The sequence below is a fragment of the Saccopteryx leptura genome, chromosome 3, assembly GCF_036850995.1.
Source record: "Saccopteryx leptura isolate mSacLep1 chromosome 3, mSacLep1_pri_phased_curated, whole genome shotgun sequence".
In the NCBI taxonomy this organism is placed as follows: domain Eukaryota; kingdom Metazoa; phylum Chordata; class Mammalia; order Chiroptera; family Emballonuridae; genus Saccopteryx; species Saccopteryx leptura.
Genome location: NC_089505.1, coordinates 171,894,057 through 171,917,248, shown reverse-complemented (window position 1 = coordinate 171,917,248; position 23,192 = coordinate 171,894,057). Strand labels below are relative to the sequence as shown.

Genomic DNA, 23,192 nt, shown 5'->3' with positions numbered 1-23,192 from the left:
AATAAATTTGGTAAAAACTTGAGAGTATAAGTGTCATGTCATTTGAAAGGGAATTTTGAGCTGACCACTTGCTGGCCTGTTCAATCTGGAAGGCCCCTACCCCTCACGTCTAATTAACCATGGAAGAAAAAAGAAAGAGACTGGGTAACTTGGTTGTTTAATCCAAATAAAGTGCTAACTCTGTGGAACCCTTCTATATCCAAAGTGGTAAGTGAAGCACTCAGTGCCAGGTAGGTACAAGGTAAGGAAATGTTAACAATTCAGATCTGCTGTTAAAAGTACAGTTTTATGTACAGAACCATCGTAATGCCATTTTAAATATTACTTTGTTTTTTAAAGAATCACAGGTCGTCATCATTTAGAAAAATAAATTTTACTTTTTTTCAAAAAAAAAAATCAAAGCTAAATATAATTGAAAACATTTGTGTAAAAGTTTTTCATTTTTTCCCTTAACTACTGAATATTTCCCAGTGTTCATTAGTTTTATATAGAACAGACACTGCTTGCATTACTGCAGAAAACAACACAGCAAAGATTGCGGTTATACAATACAAAAGGGGGCTATTATTTATAAGCAAACCTGTAACATGGAAGGTAGCCAGAAAGATGTCAGTGAAGAGCTCATTTAAACACTATTTTGTATTTAGTATGTAGAGAATTGGAATGTGCAATTGAAGACTGTTAGTTCCTGAAGAGGTATGATTAAAAACTTATTTATCAAAAGACTGTCCTGTTAAAAAGTGCCTTTGTACCCTCTCCTAATGCTGCAGGATACATTAGGTTTAAGTTTCCGTAGGTTTACTATTTCCTTCAAGAAGCCAGAACAAGTGTATTGAGATAGACAGAGACAGCTCTTTTACTTCTCCCTGTGTGGGAATTCAGTTATATACGAAACTGAACCCTCTCAAAAGCTGAGGGAGACTAGAAATGATGGGTCCATACCCTGGTGCACTGTCTTACCATTCAGAAAATGTTGCATTTACTGGCTTATACATTTTAGGAACTGCTAACAAGCCTTTCTCTTGAATTTGAACCAAAAACAACTTTTTGTGTGTGTGTGTTTTATGTTTTTGTAATATGTGAAGAAATATATGGATACTAAGGAGGCTTAAAATTCAGTTTCAAGCTGTAACCAATGTAGTTATCAATGATCCGACTTGCAGTACCTCAGCTAACAACTTATTTTCTCTGTCATTAAGCATTTTCATCCACCGAGTTTATCTTCATCTGGGTTCAGTTCACCACCATGTTTTGAAGAAAGTTGTTCCCAGCTGTAAAGTAACACTTGGGGAGCCAGTACTTGTGTACAATCAGACCCCTTCTATAATCGTCCTCATCTAATTTTATCAAATTCCTCCCTCGTGGATTGAAACGTGGCTGCAACAGCTGTCCTCATAGAGGGGCTCTGTGTATCAAAAATATAATTGGTAAGAAAGTCCAGGTTGATTCTGTGCTATAAGGTGGGGGGACTTGATCTTTTGAATGTATGTGTTGTTACGCCCCACTTTTGCCACGTCTTGGGGTCTAGCCTGTCTGCTAGCTGTTAACCCTATAAGCTCACACCTGGCGAGCACAGACCACAAGTGGAATGCGGGAGGCAGGGACACTGCCCTGTATGGGCAGTGGTTATCAGCATCCCACTTCTCAACCGCTGCCCGCCATTAACTTTCAGCGCAAGGGGAAGTGTATGCACATCAGGAGGGCAGCAGGAGCCTCTGGAGACAGGAGGTAGTGAGTTAGGTGTGTACTCTTCATTCACTCATTCAGCTGCTCATGCACTATGTCAGCTCTGCTACAACTGAAGAGTGGAGTAAAAACATAAACTGTGCAGATAATGTTGAGTTCATACCTCATTTGGGTATTGACATTGACTCTGCTATGACCTGACTTTCTTTAGCTATTAGCCAAAGTGAACACATTGTGAGCATGTGCCAATTGTTTAATACAGTGCCTAGAACATAGAAATCTATTATAACAATTGGGCAATGATTCTGTTGAAATATTTTCCCAATCAAAGGTTTATTGGGGACACAAATGCTATTCAATTAAATTCTAAAACTACTCATTTTGTATCTAAAAAAAAAAGCTAGATACTATGTCGGCTTTCATGGATATAAAGTTCTATAATGCAGTCCCTGACCTCCCTGGATGACATGATGGAAGGGCAGATGTACATGGAAACATGCAGATGTATCCAAGGTGATAAACTGTCAGAAGTGAAGCCCAAGGGTATAACATAAAAGACAAAGGGGAAATGCAAAATTCAGAAAAGTATTCTACTTTTCTAGCAAGAAGTGATTTGTCTGAGAGCAAAACAATCCCATTAGGTTGAAAACAGCTGGACTTTGAAGAACTGACAGAATGTGGTATTGGGAGAGAAAGAGACCATGTAGGTGGAAGGAACAATAGAAACCAATCAGAACTGTCAGAAAGTGTGGCCATATAAAGGTATTATGCAATTATTTCAATTGATTGAAGCAGTGGTTGTCTGTGGGCGGTGAGAGTAGATGATGATGCTGAAAACAAGATTCAGAGTAAGTCATGAGTGACTTTGCAATAGAATCAGATACTCCGAAATACACTATGTTGTAAAGGCAGCAAGTAGTTCTTCTTTTAGTAGTTCAATTTGGTGTGTTCTTGTTTCCTTGACAAGTGTGATTACATAAAAAAGGAAGGTTTGTGCAAACTACAATCTGTTACAGTGGTTCTCAACCTTTCTAATGCCGTGACCCCGCAATACAGTTCCTCATGTTGCGGTGACCGCAAACCAAAAAATAATTTTGGTGGCTACTTCATAACTGTAATTTTGCTACAGTTATGATTCGGAATGTAAATATCTGATATGCATTATGTATTTTCCGATGGCTTTAGGCGACCCCACCAGGGTCGCGACCCACAGGTTGAGAACTGCTGGTCTATTAGATGTCAGTAGACCATCTTGGGTTTCACTAAGCTGATTAATGAGTACTTTTTAAATTCAGATTTTCTAAATTCATTCCGCTACTCTCTCATTATTATTATTATTGCAGTAATGGAAACCCAATATGCATTCGGGATACTTTTAATTTAGACTCACACTAATATAAATAAAGAGAAAAAGTTGAATTTTAACTTACATTATAGTTAGAATACACTTATAGTATCCCAAAATAGTGCTTTTGATGGGTCTAACTCATGGTTTAATAGAAGTCAGTTCAGAATTCATCTTCAAATACTGAATATTCTTGGTGTAGCTGAAGCTTTTCTAAAGATTATTTAAGTAGATTATTTTACTGCAACTGACTTTCATAGGTTTTACTGCCAACCCCATTAATCTCACAGCCTTAACTGGTATATCCCATGGGTTATAGGTTCCTCCAGAATGACTGGGTTAGGTTCTCCATAGCTGCATCCATGGTACTCTGTTCTGATAACACTGCATATTACTTATCTCCTCAACAAGGCTCTGAGTCTTTACTTCATTCACTGCCGTATCTGTAGTACTTAACACAAAGCCCTGGACGCAGCTGCTCAATAAGTAATTAATTTTTGTCTCAGTGTAAAAATAAAAATATCTATTCCTAACCAAAGTATTGAGTGTACCAAGAAAGTAAATTCAACCAAACAGAAATTAATCTCATAGTTCTTAATTACATTTTTAGTTTAGAAAAATATGTCATAAAAGTTGAGTGGAGGTGGCAAATTAAAATGTAAATGGAGAATTAAGAACAAAGAAGATTCTCTGCCTTACCTTTTCCACATCACCCAGGCCCTCAGTATCCAGAAGGACCAGTGTGTGGTTCTGCTTGGAGGGGTGGGGTACACACCACATCCAGATGCCCTTGGTTTCAGACTGCACTGTGGAGCCCAGAGGGAAACCTTCAAAGAAGAGGAGAAAACACTATATAGTAACAGCAGATAGTCCAGGCTGCGTATGGGTTACACTTGGGTAAACTTGTTGGCATGTGATTATCTGGCTGGAATGAAATTCACTTCTATTTCAGCAAAAACAGCTAATCCAGCCTTTATATAGATTAAGGACTTTTTCAAGAACCACTTTCTGTCCCCTATAACTTTATATCAGTAGTTCAAGCTATGTCACATTAATATTTAATATAAACTCTATTGACCTTTATATTTTTATGTGACACTGAAAAGTTCCCTTGTTCTTCAGATTGTGATGGAAGTTAACTAGTGGGAGGCTCCAGCATAAGACCAGAGGTCAAGCAATTTGTTCCCTTCACTTCCCCGCTGTTAACCACAGTGTCCCTGTGTTGCTGGTCCTCTACTTTGAGTCACAGCCCTTTCATTTAGCTCCATCCTATATCTCTGTTGTTTGCCCCATTCTGTTATTCACATTTTGCTTGCCTCTTCTGGCTGTAGAAGTTATAGTGTCTACCTGGCCATTGCTGTTGCCACTTTTTGGCTGCATCTTCACCCCTCCATTAGTTTCTTGTGTGGTGCCTATGCCATCGTAAACAGTACCCCATTTAGTGCTCTTCAATACCCCTGAGTGGGTCATCTATGTCCTACCAGGACCTGGATGATACATCAACATTTGCGGGATTTTTTCTTTCCCTTCACCTCTGTATTTTCCTCAATATTTTCTCTTCTTCAACAAATCATCAGCTCTTTGCTCATGTCTCAGGTGAAGAAAAAGTGGAGAGAAAGCAGAAAAGACCTTTGAGATATTCTAGATCCTTTTTCCAAGGTGAAATTAAACACACAGTGGTTGAAGATATGAGGTATGTGCCCAGGAACCTGCTGATGATAACTCTTGTTCTGGACAGATGTCCAGGATTGTGACGATTTGTTATATGTCAATGCTTATGAGGACTAGAATGGAATATGATGAAATACCAGGGGAGGTAGATTTATCATGGTTCAGGCCATTAAATGTTTATATTCAGAGTGTTCCTCATAAAGAGGCTATAAAGCATGACATGCCTACATTCTTCTAGAGGTGAGTCTTTATTTGATTTCTGGTTAATACAGAATAATCTGAAGTTTTCATTCCTCCAAGAAGGAAAGACAAGTTATAACTTCAGCTCATTGCTCAGTTATGGGAGGTAAGAAACACCTAAAGCAAGTTATCAACAAGAAGATAGAGAGTAATGACCCGGTCATGCTCATGGAATTTGACTGGGTGCAAAAGACTTTCTTTTTATTCTTTCTGTGATATCAGTGGGGTAGTAAAACTGCAGTCTTTGTGTTTTAACAAGGTAGAGACTTCCTCAGCAATGGAAAATCACCTTGTAATGACCTGATGTTATCTTAAATAGAATATAAAGGATATTTTTGAAACTCCTTGGCTGATCACTCTCAAACATTTAATCCGTCAAAAAATAATTTATTAAATAGTTCAGGGGAAGGAAGTCAAAAGTGTCTTCAACTGGTTTGTGGTAAAGAATTCTTCTAAAAGGATTGCAATGACAAAATATTTTGTTAGAAGCTAACAGGGAATTGGGAAGCAAAAAGAAGAGAGGAGAAAATGAAAGAAAGGAAAAGCTGGAGGAGATAGAGAATCAGAGAGAGAGAGAGCGAGAGAGCAAGAGAGAGAGAGAGAAAGAGGGAGAGAGAATGAGAGATTCTCAAGGGATCCTTATAATTTAGTGGTCAGAGGTTCATTCCCCTAAGAATGCTGAGCCACTGAGTCATAGAGGAAGACATCAGCAAAAAAGGGTGTGTTATGTTTATAGACAGAAATTCCTAACAAGATAAAGCCAAATTTTTTTAAAAATCAAATAGAACCAATAAAGGCAACCTGATAGAAAAAAATATAACCATTTTTCAATAAGGAAGAATGAAAGAATGCACCATGCAGAATCAAAAGACATTGATGAGTTGGAGGGAGGTGTAAGAGGGCATAATTTGGGCTCTTATGTGTTACTGATGTTTTATTTCTTGATCTTGGCAATGGTTATACAAATGATCACTTTATATGTATTAAACTTACTGTAAATGTTTGGTATGCATCTTTTTATTTATTTAATTTATTTTTTTGGGGGGTATGCATCTTTTTATATGTAGTAAGGTTTATATATTAAAAAAAGGATGAAAGCCTGACCAGGCAGTGGCACAGTGGATAGATCATCAGACTGGAATGTGGAGGATTCAGATTCAAAACACCGAGGTTGTCGGCTTGAGTGTGGGCTCATCCGGTTGAGCGTGGAGTCGCTGGCTTGAGTGTGGGATCATAGACATGACCCATGGTGGCTGGCTTGAGCCCAAAGGTTGTTGGCTTGAAGTCCAAGGTCATTGGCTTGAGCCTAAGGTCATTGGCTTGAGCAAGGGGTCACTTGCTCTGTTGTAGTTCCCCCAATCAATGAATAACTAAGATGCTACAGTGAATAATTGATGCTTCTCATCTCTCTCCCTTCCTGTCTGTCTGTCTCTATCTGTCCCTCTCTCTGAGTCTCTCTGTTTCTGTCAGAGAAAGAGAGAGAAAGGGGGTATAATTCATCAAATTTTTCTATGAAATGAAGGGAACAGTTAGAAGGTAACCCCACTGAGATATGGGGTATACAGAATATACTCCTGTTTGTTCTATCTCCTTTTTTAAATGGGAAACATTGAACAATATTTGTATGCTACCAAAATTACCCTCTAGTTTAAGGAAGAATTGATGTAGGAGAAAGGAAAAGAATAACTTCTGAAGCTGAGGTTCCCAGTAGATAACTAATAGGGTTGGCCTTTAATAGGGTCTGGAACTCTTTATCACTGAACAAATGAGTGAGATTTTTGTGGACAGATGGGTTGAAATTATAAATTTGGAAATGAGAATTAATAATTTCCTGCAGTGGGAGGAATTCTTCCTTAAGAGGGCCACTGAAAGAGGTGTGATCAGCCTGTGTTATCATTGTTTCTAAACAAATGGCCCTGGACCCAGAACAACACTCACCATGGTTCTGTCCTGCCAGAAGGTTCATTAGGAAGGATTTTCCTGTCCGATACAGCCCTGCGATGGCCACCACCACCACAGGCTGGGAGATTTTGTTAAGAATCTCCAGTGCTTTTGTATTGACTGTCAGCTGATTTTCCTGGTTTTCCACCAGACAGATGGGGCCCGTTCTAGTGGATCCAGATGCCATGGTAAGCTGTAACCCAGAGGAACAACTCAGTACAATACAATATCTCAAAGTCAGATCTAATGGTTACACAAGTCATTTGCATATCAGCTTTATACTTCTGGAGCTCATATATCAGTTTCCTATATTTTGTATGGTATTAAAATGTAAGTATTTAGCCTAGTGTGTAATGGATTGGTACAGATTCTTTATGTACATTGTCTAATTAATCCATTATTGAACCCTAACACAACCTTGCCCATGTGATGCATAAAGGGAATAGATTGAGAAGAACAAAACTCTGATGATGGAACCTTGAGAACATGAACATATTGGGGTGAGGAGAGGGAGAATAGGACATGCAGGAGATGAGGGGTGACCAGAGAAGAGATCTGGGGATCCAGAATGATTTGTTTTCTCCTTAGCCTCATCTATTTCCTGAGTACTTACCACATGCTGGGCACTATTCTAGGTGCTCAGTATCAAGTGCTGAACAAAATGATACCATGCCTCATGGGGCTCTACTCTAGTGGGAGGAGACAGATAAAGAAAGCAAATAAGCAACAAGCACATGTGTATATTCAAGGATGGAAGGTGCTCAGGAGAAAATGAGCAGGGACTGGGATAGGGAGCATGAGGGCTGGGTTTTTACAATGTGGTCAGGGAAGACCTCTCAGAGAAAGAGAAATAAATGTGGTCTGTGACCCTAAGTCATTCAACTTACTTATAACTTGTCTCATGATTGAGGCACCATAGGGATATTGGTAATCAACTTCAGCTGGTCATCAGTAAAAATGATATCATAGAATTACTCGACTCCCATGGCAAAGAACTAACCAATGAAGAACTATGGAACTAGAGCAGTATTTAGGAAAGAAAACAGAAACTTAGAAAATTCAGAACGGAAAATGTTTTTTATAAAAGAGTTAGCTGATGCTTTTCATCTCTGCACCAGGAATGGTAAAGTTAGAAGAGCAAGATCCTGATACGTGGAGATTCACCACCGTTTACAGTTCCTGAAGGCCTGAGATGCTACAGGGCCATTTATGATGAGAAAAAGAAAAGCTATGGACAAAACTTCCTGATGCCTACTTCAAGAACTGACTGTAGTAGGGGGGAAAAAAGATGGCAGTGGAGTAGGTGGACACACAGATGCTCAGCTCTCACCACCAAACTGGAATACAAATCAATTTAGAAAAAATCAGCATGAAAAACCAACTCTGAACTACAAGAACAGCTCTCAAAAACCAAGGAGCAAAGAAGAAGCCACAACAAACCTGGTAGTGAGCACCTGAATCTCCCCTGCTTACAGGAATGGGGGGGGGTGAGGCTGAGAGCCCAGAGGGGATCTCTCACAAGGGAAAAGAGCAGAAACTACTGCTCACAGCCACTTGCCTGGTAACCAGGGAGTGAGGTATGTTGAAAAGACCAGCTTATCTCCCAAATGGAAAGGAAAAAGAGAGGGACAGACTGTGAGGGCGTAATGAATGAAGGAGACGACCTAAAAAAGCTGACTCATCCATGCTGGAGGTGGCCAGAGCTGGGGGAGGAACTGAACCTTTCACAAAACAGAGCTGAATTGCTTCCGAATCAGAGATCTCTGGACATCTATCCAGCTCCAATCAGCGCAACAAGACACAGCTGAAAACAAGAAGTGGGGAGGAGGGGCAGTAACTCAGGTCTCCATGGAGATCTGAGATACACCTCCCCCTACTGAAGCTGAGAAAACACCCTGCCCCCAGAGAGATTAGTTGGTGGAAGAGGCCTTAGAGTCTCAGGTTACAGCCATCCCATTCCTGGATACAGTTTCAAGGAAGCCCCCTACTGAGATCAGTAAACAAGACTATCACGTGTTAAGAAAACAAACAAATCAAAGCTGCCCAAATCCGAAAGTGGATTACAGATAACAGCTGATACCAACCAAAGAAGACCTAGAAATAACACAACTGAAAACTGAAGGCAGACAACACCAAGTCTAGACTCAACCAACTCTACAAATAAAACACCCAAAAACAGACAATGAGAAGACAAAGAAGTGCAATGCAAATGAAACCACAAGAGATACCTTCAGGAGATGAACTGAGTGATATGGAAATAATCAAACTTCCAGATGCGGAGTTCAAAATAATGATTCTAAGGATGCTCAGGGATCTTAGAAAAACAATGGATGGTCATTATGAACACCTAAATAAAAAATAGCAAGTATAAAAAAGAATCAGTCGGAGATGACAAATACAATATCAGAAATAAAGACCACAATGGAAGGAATTAAAAACAGGATAGATAGAGCTGAGGATCAAATCAGCGAGTAGGAGGACAACTGGAATGAAGGCATGAAAGCAGAGAAGAAAAGAGAAAAGAGACTCAAAAGGTCAGAGGAAACTCTAAGAGAGCTCTGTGACAACATGAAGAGAAATAACATCCGCATCATAGGGGTTCCTGAAGAAGAAGAAAAGGAACAAGGGAGAGAGACTTTGTTCAATCATATCATAGCTGAAAACTTCCCTAAATTAATGCAAGAGAAACTCTCACAAGTCCAAGAAGCACAGAGGAATCCATTAAAGAGAAACCCAAAGAAACCTACACCAAGACACATCATAATTAAAATACCAAAGCTAAGCGATAAAGAGAAAATATTAAAAGCTGCAAGAGGAAAAAAAAGTTATCACCTACAAAGGAGCCCCCATAAGGATGACATCTGACTTCTCAACAGAAACACTTGAGGCCAGAAGGGAATGGCAAGAAATATTCAAAGTAATGCAGAACAAGAACCTACAACCAAGACTACTTTATCCAGCAAGGCTATCGTTTAAAATCAAAGGAGAAATAAAAAGCTTCCCAGACAAAAACAACTCAAGGAATTCATTACAACCAAACCAATGCTGCAGGAAATGTTAAGGGGCCTGTTGTAAACAGATCAAAGTGGGAAAAGAATACAGCAAAAAAGGAATACACCTTTAAAGAAGAAAATGGCAATAAACAACTACTTATCAATAATAACCTTAAATGTAAATCAAAAGACATAGGGTAGTTGCGTGGATAAGAGAACAGGACCCATACATACGTTGTCTACAAGATACACACCTTAGAACAAAAGATACACATAGATCGAAGGTAAAAGGATGGAAAAAAACATTTCATGCAAATGGAAATGAAAAAAAAGCTGGGGTAGCATACTTCTATCAGACAAATTGGACTTTAAAACAAAGGATATAGTAAGAGATAAAGAAGGCCACTACATAATGATAAAGGGAGTAATCCAACAGGAAGATATAACTATTATAAATATCTATGCACCTAATACAGGAGCACCCAAATATATAAAGCAGACTTTGACGTATTTAAAGGGCGAGATCAACAGCAATATTATAATAGTAGGGGATTTCAATACCCCACTAACATCACTAGATAGATCCTCAAGAAAGAAAATTAACAAAGAAACAGCAGACTTATTGTAAACACTAGATCAACTCGATTTAATAGATATCTTCAGAACCTTTCACCCTAAAGCAGCAGAATATACATTCTTTTCAAGTGCTCATGGTACATTCTCTAGGATAGACCACATATTAGGGCACAAAAGTGCTCTCAACAAGTTTAAGAAGACTGAAATCATATCAAGCACTTTCTCTGATCACAACAGCATGAAACTAGAAATGAATCACAGCAGAAAAGCTCAAAAATTCTCAAACACATGGAAACTAAATAGCAGGTTGTTAAATAACGAATGGATTAAGAATGAGATCAAAGAAGAAATAAAAAAATTCCTAGAAACGAATGACAATGAGCATACAACAACTCAAAATTTATGGGACACAGCGAAAGCAGTGCTGAGAGGGAAGTTCATAGCACTACAGGCACATTTTCAGAAGCTAGAAAAAGCTCAAATAAACAACTTAACACTGCATCTGAAAGAATTAGAAAAAGAACAGCAAGTAAGCCCAAATGTAGTAGAAGGAAGGAAATAATATAGGTCAGAGCAGAAATAAATGACATAGAGGCTAAAAAAACAATACAGAGGATCAATGAATCAAGGAGCTGGTTCTTTGAAAAGGTAAACAAGATTGATGAACCTTTAACTAGACTCATCAAGAAAAAGAGAGAGAGGACTCAAATAAATAAAATTAGAAATGAGAGAGGAGAAATAACAACTGACACAACAGAAATACAAAATATTGTAAGAAAATACTATGAAGAACTGTATGCCAAAAAACTAGACAACCTAGATGAAATGGACAAATTCCTTGAAACATACAATCTTCCAAAAATCAATCTGGAAGAATCAGAAAACCTAAACAGACCGATTACACCAAATGAGATCGAAACAGTTATCAAAAAACTCCCAACAAAGAAAAGTCCAGGGCCCGATGGCTTCACAACGGAATTCTTCCAAATATTCAAAGAAGAACTAACTCCTATCCTTCTCAAACTATTTCAAAAAATTCAAGAGAAAGGAAGACTTCCAACCTCCTTTTATGAGGCGAGCATAATTCTGATTCCAAAACCAGGCAAAGACAACACAAAGAAAGAAAATTATAGGCCAATATCTCTGATGAATATAAATGCTAAAATCCTCAACAAAATATTAGCAAACCGAATCCAACAATATATGGAAAAAATCATACACCATGATCAAGTGGGATTTATACTGGGGAGGCAAGGCTGGTACAATATTCGTAAATCAATCAATGTGATTCATCACATAAACAAAAAGAAGGAGAAAAACCATATGATAATTTCAATAGATGCAGAAAAAGCATTTGATAAAGTCCAGCACCCATTCATGATCAAAACTCTCAGCAAAGTGGGAATACAGGGAACATACCTCAACATGATAAAAACCATCTATGAGAAACCCACAGCCAACATCATACTCAATGGGAAAAAATTAAAAGCAATACCCTTAAGATCAGGAACAAGGCAGGGGTGCCCCCTATCACCACTCTTATTTAACATAGTCCTGGAAGTCCTAGCCACAGCAATCAGACAGGAAGAAGAAATAAAAGGCATTCAAGTTGGAAAAGAAGAAGTAAAACTATCATTATTTGCAGATGATATGATATTGTATATAGAAAACCCTAAAGTCTCAGTCAAAAAGCTACTGGACCTGATAAATGAATTTAGCAAAGTGGCAGGATATAAAATCAATACTCAGAAATCAGAGGCATTTTTATACACCAACAATGAACAGTCAGAAAGAGAAATTAAGGAAACAATCCCCTTCACAAAAAAATAAAGTACCTAGGAGTAAACTTAACCAAGGAGACTAAAGACTTGTACTTGGAAAATTACAAAGCATTGATAAAAGAAATCAAGGAAGATACAAACAAGTGGAAGCATATACCGTGCTCATGGTTAGGAAGAATAAACATCATTAAAATGTCTATATTACCCAAAGCAATCTATAAATTCAATGCAATACCAATTAAAATACCAATGACATACTTCAAAGATATAGACCACATATTCCAAAAATTTATATGGAACCAAAGGGAACAAATAGCCTCAGCAATCTTAAAAAAGAAGAATAAAGTGGGAGGTATCACACTTCCTGATATCAAGTTATACTACAAGGCCATTGTACTCAAAACAGCCTGGTACTGGCATAAGAACAGGCATATAGATCAATGGAACAGAACAGAGAACCCAGAAATAAACCCACAGTTCTATGGACAACTGATATTTGACAAAGGAGGTAAGGAAATACAATGGAGTAAAAACAGCTTCTTTAACAAATGGTGTTGGGAAAATTGGACAGCTACCTGCAAAAAAATGAAACTAGATCACCAGCTTACACCACTCACAAAAATAAACTCAAAATGGATAAAAGACTTAAATGTAGGCCGTGAAACCATAAGCATCTTAGAAGAAAACATAGGCAGTAAGCTCTCCAACATCTCTCGGAGCAATATATTTGCGGATTTATCTCCACGGGGAAGTGAAATAAAAGACAGGATAAACAAATGGGACTATATCAAACTAAAAAGCTTTTGCACAGCTAAAGACAACAAGAGCAGAATAAAAAGACAACTACACAATGGGAGAACATATTTGACAATACGTCTGATAAGGGGTTAATAACCAAAATTTATAAAGAACTTGTAAATCTCAACACCAGGAAGACAAACAATCCAATCCAAGAATGGGCAAAAGAGATGAATAGACACTTCTCCGAAAAGGACATACAGATGGCCAATAGGCATATGAAAAAATGCTCAACATCACTAATCATTAGAGAAATGCAAATTAAAACCACAATGAGATATCACCTCACACCAGTCAGAATGGCGCTCATCAACAAAACAACACAGAATAAGTGCTGGTGAGGATGTGGAGAAAAGGGAACCCTCCTGCACTGCTGGTGGGAATGCAGACTGGTGCAGCCACTGTGGAAAACAGTATGAAGATTCCTCAAAAAACTGAAAATCGAACTGCCTTTTGACCCAGCTATCCCACTTTTAGGAATATACCCCAAGGACACCATAGAACGGCTCCAAAAGGAGATATACACCCCCATGTTTGTGGCAGCATTGTTCACAATAGCGAAGATCTGGAAACAGCCCAAGTGTCCATCAGAGGACAAGTGGATTAAAAAGCTTTGGTACATATATACTATGGAATACTACTCAGCCATAAGAAATGATGACATCGGATCTTTTACAATAACATGGATGGACCTTGATAACATTATATGGAGTGAAATAAGTAAATCAGAAAAAAAACTAAGAACTATATGAATCCATACATAGAAGGGACATAAAAATGAGACTCAGAGACATGAACAAGAATGTGATGGCAACAGGGGTGGGGGGTGGAGGGAGGGGGGATGGGGCGAAGAAGAAAAGAGGGGTTGGGCGAGGGGAGGGGCACAAAGAAAACCAGATAGAAGGTGACAGAAGACAATTTAACTTTGGGGGAGGGTTATACAACACAATCAGATGTCAAAATAATCTAGAGATGTTTTCTCTCAACATATGTACCCTGATTTATCAATGTCACTGCATTAAATTTAATAAATAAATTAAAAAAAACCAAAAAGACAAAAAACCTTAGTAAACCTGAAAAAACAAACAAACAAAAACAGAACTGACTGCAGTAGCAAAATTAAACCCTGACTCTCTATCATCAGTCCCATCCACTCCAACAAGTCCATCACCTTCTGCATTATCAAGATTGTTTAAGATTGTATTTGAAAATGTTTAAGTATTTATATGCAGAGAAAGGTAAAAGTACATACTATATTGAGACAAATATCTGTCTCAGTTGCATTTACTACAGGTAAATGCACCTGTTACAACTAACATACAAATTCAACTTAAGAAGAAACCTAAGGAGCTATCTCATTTGTAACCCGGGAATAGCTTATATATGATAAAATTTGTAATGCTTTTAAAATCATGTGTTACTTATTGAATCTTATATAAGTATTGATGAAAAATTGAGTGTCTAAGAAATTCTGAATGATGGTGAAGATTTGACTTTGGACTGAAACAGTGACCCTTCTTTCCTCAGGCACAAGCCAGTGGGAGGATACATCCCATGAGGAGGATGAGCAGGCAGGAAGGGCCCTGTAGTAACAGCTGAGAGGAGACACGGTAGAGGGAAGCCCTCTGGGAGGGACCCGGCACAGTCCTGGGTCTCAGAGCACAGGTGCTGGAGTGGCCCCCAGGGTTCACACCCAGGGTTTGAATAACTTCTGTCAGTGAGACCTTGAAAAGGGACAGTTAGCTCTGTGAGCCTTCATCTTCTTATCAGTGTTACAGGTAAAGCAAGAAAACCTGTCCAATTCATTCTTGTACAGACTAGTAACAGCTAGGCTCTCAATAATAAAAAAGTATTTTCAAAGATTAATGTAGTGTTTTAACAATAAGCAAGTTAGTTAGGCAATGTGTTAAAATGTTTTAATACATTCAGTAAACTGCAAATTGCCAAGAAATAATAAGGTGTTTAAAATCTTTTTGCCAGAAAATAACATAAATTTGTTTAACAGAGTTTGTACCATTTCTCTTTTACACAGGTGATTGGGAGCAGAGCAGGGAGTAAATCGTGAGCCTTTTCCTGCTGTGTTACAAGCAAGAAAAATTACAGAGTATGCTTCTTGGATTCAATATATAAAATTTATAGCGGCATAGATGAGTTAACAAAAAAATTTTAAATGTAAATATATTGAAATACTCAACCCAAAATCTATTGACCTCAAATAAACAAGTAAAATGAAATAGTCTATTTTATGGTAGAATTAGATGGTTTCCAAAGTTTGCTCTTCAGGACAGTCAGTCACCTGCAGTGATGGTGAGCACTAGCCCAGCCCTGGCTTCTCAGCAAGTGTCTCATATATTCTGGTACATTCTTGTGTGGACCACACAGAAAAACAATGCATGATAAACAAACACTATCAGGTCTTATAGTTATTTTTAACAGTTGATCAATGAGAGTGAGGTTGATTTATTCTATATAACACAGGTTTATACTGTCTTTGAAATATTAAGTATTGTTAATACAAAAAATAACCAGAGTCAATCTTTTAAGATTTAAATTGTTTGTGAATTAAGAGCCACTTTTCTTGTAGTTGCTCCAGTGCATGGCATCCAGTGTTGGGTTGGGGGGAGTAGGGAGAGCCTGAGACTGAGAAAGAAAGAAGGTGGAGGAAGTGACTCCACCCAGCTACTCAGCATGCAGATGGGGTTTACTCCATCAGTCTCGGGAAGGACTTCAGCCCTTTTGGGCATTTGAACTAGGTTGTGTTTCTCTTCCTCCTCTGCAGGGCTTTCGTGTAGCCCTGGGTGTGTGCATGAGGGCAGCTCATCCCGGTTACAAAGTGCAGTTGCTCTGGTCACCTTGCTGTATGTAGCCTCTGATCCAGAGGTGTGGAGCTCCTGCAGCCTGGCTCAGGTTCTAGCCTCCAACTGCCTCCCTGCTGGCCAATACGGGGCCTGCACTCCAAATTGGGGTGCATTTGGGCATGGGTAGTTGCTGCTGATGTTTCACAAACATGCACATGGAAGACCAAGTTTAGGGGCGAACTTACATATCTCGGGTGCTGCAGATGGGACAAGTTATCAGTTGTCCTCGTCCCTGCTTTGCAAATTCCTCCTGTGTCTGGTCCTCTGGATACCAACGGTTCTGTTTAGAAGCTGAAAATCATGTCAGATATTTCAGCCAAGCAGTTATTGGTTGGTTTGATAAGACCCCAAATTGAAATCAAGGGCCAGGCACTTTTTTTGCTGTCTGAAAAGTAGATGATGAAAGGATTTCAGAGGCAGAGTTCCTGGAAAGCAAGAATAAAACTGCAAGAGAGCACAGAAAGGTCAGGTGATCAAAATGTTGATTTTAGGGATGTACCACAGAGATTCTTTAGAGAGAAAATTTTTAGTAAAGCAGTGGGGCCACCTTTTGCCTACTGTGGTGAAAAGGAAGTTGCCCTTAAAAAATTGGATCTAGTGAACGAGAGCTATTTTTTATTTCATTTAAAAAATTTAGTTTTCAATTACAGTTAACATTCAATATTATATTAGCTTTACGTGTACCCCATAGTGGTTAGACATTTATATAACTTAAGAAGTGATTCCCCCCATAGTTCTAGTACCCACATGACAGCTGCATAATCATTACAATATATTGACTATATTCCCTATGCTGTACTCTACATCCCTGTGACTGTTCTGTAACTGCCAGTTCGTACTTCTTAGGTCCCCTTTCCTTTTCACCCAGCCCCCAACATTGTTCCCATCTGGCAACCAGAACCTGGATTACATCAAAAAGAAGGAATCTACTTTGAAATAAAGTTCATATGTATGATTAAAAAGTATAGTGTGTTCCTGAAATTTCTTCTTTCACTCTGGGATTCAGATTTTTCTTTCATGGTCTGAAACAGTGCTGGGTGGCTATGTACAGAGCATCTCATTTACTATGCTTTATTTCTCAGGAAAATAACATCTTTGTAGCCCTTTCAGTTTCTTAGCTGCAGTCAGATTCGAATTAAGCAATTTCCATTAAACACAATGGTAATCTGTGTCTGCAGCCAACACAGATAATGTTGGAAGAGAGAAAGACAATGCAATGAATGCATTTCAATTTTTTAGTTTAGCCCAATATCTTCTGGTGCTTAATTCTACGAATACACAGCAGGGCACTAGGGATGCCCTGCCACCTGATAGTGTCAGGATTTCACCCAACCTCCTGTCACACGCTGGGCTCAGCTGCAACCTGTCTTCAGGCTGGTCATCTTTTAGAAAAAAAAAACTGACCTTGTAAATCCTTCCCACCCCTGCCCCAACCTTATCCTGGGCTCCCTATTTTAGAGTATAGATCGTTTAGAGGTGGAAAGAAAGCAGCTTTGATGAGAAAATAAAGTTCTTACCTGCTTTTTCCTCCTCAGTTTAGGTTGAAGTGGTTTCTGTTACTTCTCTTTTACCGGATGATTGGACTTTTAATTCACTTGACCGATGTCATTGGGCTTCACCAATTTCCTAACATGCTTAAAGTAGAAGCAGAGGATTTACAGTAATGTGAAACCGAAAGTACAGAGTACAAAGCAATAACAACCATAAAAGGAATTGCTGAGAGCCCTGCCAATGGGAGGGAACATGGGTTTCACAAGATTTCACAACTATACTGCTCACAAAAATTAGGGGTTATTTTATTGCTTCATAATCATTTTTAAATATCCTCTAATTTTTGTGAGCAATATAGTTCAGTTTGACAAAAGCTCCAATCCTGATAGGCATGGTCAACATGGGAGCTCCCTCTTCTCCCATCGTTCAAGCAGGGCGAGGTTTCTCACTGGGAGGGGCAGGCCACCAGTATATCTCATCCCCTCCAACACTGAGTTGCAGAAACTAAACTCCTGGTTTGTGTGACCAGAAGCTGGGGGCAACTAACTCCACCCAGCCCCGTCTTAGAGTGAAGGCTTTAGCCCACACATAGTGGGCTGAGATCTGTGGGCTTAAGCACCCCACTCTGGCTCACTAGTAGGATGGGTTTTCCAAGCTGGGAGAAGCAAGTGGAGAAGTCCAGAGGCCAGCACCTCTGACCAGAAGAGGGAGCAGTGGCTCAGAGATATTTGTCCAGGGTGAAAGGCAGTCCCTAAACACAGAGATCTCTGAAGCTCTCCTCAAAGAACTGACTTTGTTTGAAACAGAGTGTGGGAACTTGAAGACACTTGATTGTTAGCAGATTGACTTTACAGAAAATACAAAAGGAGGTTTTCCAATCAGGAAGTAAAGGACCCCAGATAGTAATACAAATCAATATAGAAAACAAAGAGCACAGTAAGGGTATTATGTAATTATAAAAGACAGTATAAATGCAGTTCTCTTTCCTTTCTTCTCTTAACTGATTTGAAAAGCAATTGTCTTTTTAAAATATTTTTATTGAATTTTGGGGAGACATTGGTTAAAAATTATAGGTTTTAGTTGTACATTTATCTAATATAACATCTCTATATTGTATTGTACATTCATCACCCTAAGTCAACTTTTCTTAAAAATAAATTAAAAAGCAATTATATGTGAAAATATGTACATAAATATATTACAGGGTTGATAATATAAAATTATGTATACTATACATAATTATAACTTATTTAACAATAACAGAATACAATGGATAGGTGGATGCAAAGCCTATTGAAATGAAGATATTACATTTGATATTAACTTGAACTTACAAGAATAAAGAAAAGCAGAAATTGCCTGACCAGGCGGTGGCGCAGTGGATAGAGTATCAGACTGGGATGCGGAGGACCCAGGTTCGAGACCCCAAGTTTTCCAGCTTGAGCACAGGCTCATCTGGTTTGAGCAAAGCTCACCAGCTTGGACCCAAGGTTGCTGGCTCGAGCAAGGGGTTAATTGGTCAGCTGAAGACCCATGGCCAAGGCACATATGAGAAAGCAATCAATGAAAACTAAGGTGTCACAATGTATCTATCCCTCTTTCTGACTGTCTCTCTGTCTCTGTAAAAAAAAAAAAAAAAAGAAAACCAGAAATTGTAAAAGAGAATGTTAATATAATAAGCCCTATATATTTATTTTTTCACTTTCAGCCTCTTTAAAAGACATAAAATCATACAAACTAATAACTATCAGTGTGTATTTTTGGGGTTGTTACATATATAGATGTAATTTATAATAAATATGTAAAACTAATAGCCCAAAACAAGATATAAGAAACAGAGTTAGGAGTAACAATAGTTCTGTATCTCATTGGAATAATTTAGCATAGAATTGTTTTATATGCTTTTATTTAATTTTTATTTTTTTTCTTTTCTCTTTTTACAACAGGACCCTTAACATTCCTTGCAGTACTAGCTTGGCTGTAATGAATTCCTTGAGTTCTTTTTGTTTGTTTGTTTGGGAAACTTTTCATTTCTCCTTTTTTTTTTAAATTTATTTATTAAATTTAATGCAGCGACACTGATAAATCAGGGTACATATGTTGAGAGAAAACATCTCTAGATTATTTTGACATTTGATTGTGCTGTATACCCCTCCCCCAAAGTTAAATTGTCTTCTGTCACCTTCTATCTGGTTTTCTTTGTGCCCTTCCCCTCCCCCAACCCCTCTCTCCTTCTTCACCCCCTCCCCCCTCCCTCCACCCCCCACCCCTGTTGCCATCACATTCTTGTTCATGTCTCTGAGTCTCATTTTTATGTCCCTTCTATGTATGGATTCATATAGTTCTTAGTTTTTTTTCTGATTTACTTATTTCACTCCATATAATGTTATCAAGGTCCATCCATGTTATTGTAAATGATCCGATGTCATCATTTCTTATGGCTGAGTAGTATTCCATAGTATATATGTACCAAAGCTTTTTAATCCACTTGTCCTCTGATGGACACTTGGGCTGTTTCCAGATCTTCGCTATTGTGAACAATGCTGCCACAAACATGGGGGTGCATTTCTCCTTTTGGAGCCATTCTATGGTGTCCTTGGGGTATATTCCTAAAAGTGGGATAGCTGGGTCAAAAGGCAGTTCGATTTTCAGTTTTTTGAGGAATCTTCATACTGTTTTCCACAGTGGCTGCACCAGTCTGCATTCCCACCAGCAGTGCAGGAGGGTTCCCTTTTCTCCACATCCTCGCCAGCACTTATTCTGTGTTGTTTTGTTGATGAGTGCCATTCTGACTGGTGTGAGGTGATATCTCATTGTGGTTTTAATTTGCATTTCTCTAATGATTAGTGATGTTGAGCATTTTTTCATATGCCTATTGGCCATCTGTATGTCCTCTTTGGAGAAGTGTCTATTCATCTCTTTTGCCCATTCTTGGATTGGATTGTTTGTCTTCCTGGTGTTGAGATTTACAAGTTCTTTATAAATTTTGGTTATTATCCCCTTATCAGACGTATTGTCAAATATGTTCTCCCATTGTGTAGTTTGTCTTTTTATTCTGCTCTTGTTGTCTTTAGCTGTGCAAAAGCTTTTTAGTTTGATATAGTCCCATTTGTTTATCCTGTCTTTTATTTCACTTCCCCGTGGAGATAAATCAGCAAATATATTGCTCTGAGAGATGTTGGAGAGCTTACTGCCTATGTTTTCTTCTAAGATGCTTATGGTTTCACGGCCTACATTTAAGTCTTTTATCCATTTTGAGTTTATTTTTGTGAGTGGTGTAAGCTGGTGATCTAGTTTCATTTTTTTGCAGGTAGCTGTCCAATTTTCCCAACACCATTTGTTAAAGAAGCTGTTTTTACTCCATTGTATTTCCTTACCTCCTTTGTCAAATATCAGTTGTCCATAGAACTGTGGGTTTATTTCTGGGTTCTCTGTTCTGTTCCATTGATCTATATGCCTGTTCTTATGCCAGCACCAGGCTGTTTTGAGTACAACGGCCTTGTAGTATAACTTGATATCAGGAAGTGTGATACCTCCCACTTTATTCTTCTTTTTTAAGATTGCTGAGGCTATTCGTGTCCTCTTTTGGTTCCATATAAATTTTTGGAATATGTGGTCTATATCTTTGAAGTATGTCATTGGCATTTTAATTGGTATTGCATTGAATTTATAGATTGCTTTGGGTAATATAGACATTTTAATGATGTTTATTCTTCCTAACCATGAGCACGGTATATGCTTCCACTTGTTTGTATCTTCCTTGATTTCTTTTATCAATGCTTTGTAATTTTCCAAGTACAAGTCTTTAGTCTCCTTGGTTAAGTTTACTCCTAGGTACTTTATTTTTTTGTGAAGGGGATTGTTTCCTTAATTTCTCTTTCTGACTGTTCATTGTTGGTGTATAAAAATGCCTCTGATTTCTGAGTATTGATTTTATATCCTGCCACTTTGCTAAATTCATTTATCAGGTCCAGTAGCTTTTTGACTGAGACTTTAGGGTTTTCTATATACAATATCATATCATCTGCAAATAATGATAGTTTTACTTCTTCTTTTCCAACTTGAATGCCTTTTATTTCTTCTTCCTGTCTGATTGCTGTTTCTAGGACTTCCAGGACCATGTTAAATAAGAGTGGTGAAAGGGGGCACCCCTGCCTTGTTCCTGATCTTAAAGGTATTGCTTTTAATTTTTTCCCATTGAGTATGATGTTGGCTGTGGGTTTCTCATAGATGGCTTTTATCATGTTGAGGTATGTTCCCTGTATTCCCACTTTGCTGAGAGTTTTGATCATGAATGGGTGCTAGACTTTATCAAATGCTTTTTCTGCATCTATTGAAATTATCATATGGTTTTTCTCCTACTTTTTGTTTATGTGATGAATCACATTGATTGATTTACAAATATTGTACCAGTCTTGCCTCCCCAGAATAAATCCCACTTGATCATGGTGTATGTTTTCTTCCGTATATTGTTGGATTGGTTTGCTAATATTTTGTTGAGGATTTTAGCATCTATACTCATCAGAGATATTGGCCTATAATTTTCTTTCTTTGTGTTGTCTTTGCCTGGTTTTGGAATCAGAATTATGCTCGCCTCATAAAAGGAGGTTGGAAGTCTTCCTTCCTCTTGAATTTTTTGAAATAGTTTGAGAAGGATAGGAGTTAGTTCTTCTTTGAATATTTGGAAGAATTCCGTTGTGAAGCCATCGGGCCCTGGACTTTTCTTTGTTGGGAGTTTTTTGATAACTGTTTCGATCTCATTTGGTGTAATCGGTCTGTTTAGGTTTTCTGATTCTTCCAGATTGATTTTTGGAAGATTGTATGTTTCAAGGAATTTGTCCATTTCATCTAGGTTGTCTAGTTTTTTGGCATACAGTTCTTCATAGTATTTTCTTACAATATTTTGTATTTCTGTTGTGTCAGTTGTTATTTCTCCTCTCTCTTTTCTAATTTTATTTATTTGAGTCCTCTCTCTCTTTTTCTTGGTGAGTCTACTTAAAGGTTCATCAATCTTGTTTACCTTTTCAAAGAACCAGCTCCTTGATTCATTGATCCTCTGTATTGTTTTTTTAGCCTCTATGTCATTTATTTCTGCTCTGACCTATATTATTTCCTTCCTTCTACTACATTTGGGCTTACTTGCTGTTCTTTTTCTAATTCTTTCAGATGCAGTGTTGTTTATTTGAGCTTTTTCTAGCTTCTGAAAATGTGCCTGTAGTGCTATGAACTTCCCTCTCAGCACTGCTTTCGCTGTGTCCCATAAATTTTGAGTTGTTGTATGCTCATTGTCATTCGTTTCTAGGAATTTTTTTATTTCTTCTTTGATCTCATTCTTAATCCATTCGTTATTTAACAACCTGCTATTTAGTTTCCATGTGTTTGAGAATTTTTGAGCTTTTCTGCTGTGATTCATTTCTAGTTTCATGCTGTTGTGATCAGAGAAAGTGCTTGATATGATTTCAGTCTTCTTAAACTTGTTGAGAGCACTTTTGTGCCCTAACATGTGGTCTATCCTAGAGAATGTACCATGAGCACTTGAAAAGAATGTATATTCTGCTGCTTTAGGGTGAAAGGTTCTGAAGATATCTATTAAATCGAGTTGATCTAGTGTTTACAATAAGTCTGCTGTTTCTTTGTTAATTTTCTTTCTTGAGGATCTATCTAGTGATGTTAGTGGGGTATTGAAATCCCCTACTATTATAGTATTGCTGTTGATCTCACCCTTTAAATATGTCAAAGTCTGCTTTATATATTTGGGTGCTCCTGTATTAGGTGCATAGATATTTATAATAGTTATATCTTCCTGTTGGAT

At 38.1% G+C, this 23,192-nt stretch overlaps 1 protein-coding gene and 1 pseudogene across 6 annotated transcripts in view; both read right to left on the bottom strand.

Moving 5' to 3' along the window:
• The window catches only part of LOC136400349 (guanylate-binding protein 4-like), a 63,943-nt gene extending 46,245 nt beyond the window's left edge, over positions 1–17,698 (bottom strand). The window contains exons 1-4 of one of the 6 annotated variants that reach the window (XM_066376860.1): positions 17,407–17,698; positions 16,075–16,333; positions 6,881–7,076; positions 3,731–3,858 (exon numbers count right to left, since the gene is read on the bottom strand). In XM_066376860.1, the coding sequence (XP_066232957.1) occupies positions 3,731–3,858; positions 6,881–7,070 (318 nt within the window). In that variant the 5' untranslated portion in view covers positions 7,071–7,076; positions 16,075–16,333; positions 17,407–17,698. The remainder of the gene's footprint in view (positions 1–3,730; positions 3,859–6,880; positions 7,077–16,074; positions 16,334–17,406) is intronic. The other 5 variants (XM_066376861.1, XM_066376862.1, XM_066376863.1 and 2 more) reach the window with 5 other exon arrangements.
• Positions 879–1,396, bottom strand: LOC136397304 (cleavage and polyadenylation specificity factor subunit 5 pseudogene; annotated as a pseudogene).
• Positions 17,699–23,192: the final 5,494 nt, after the last annotated feature.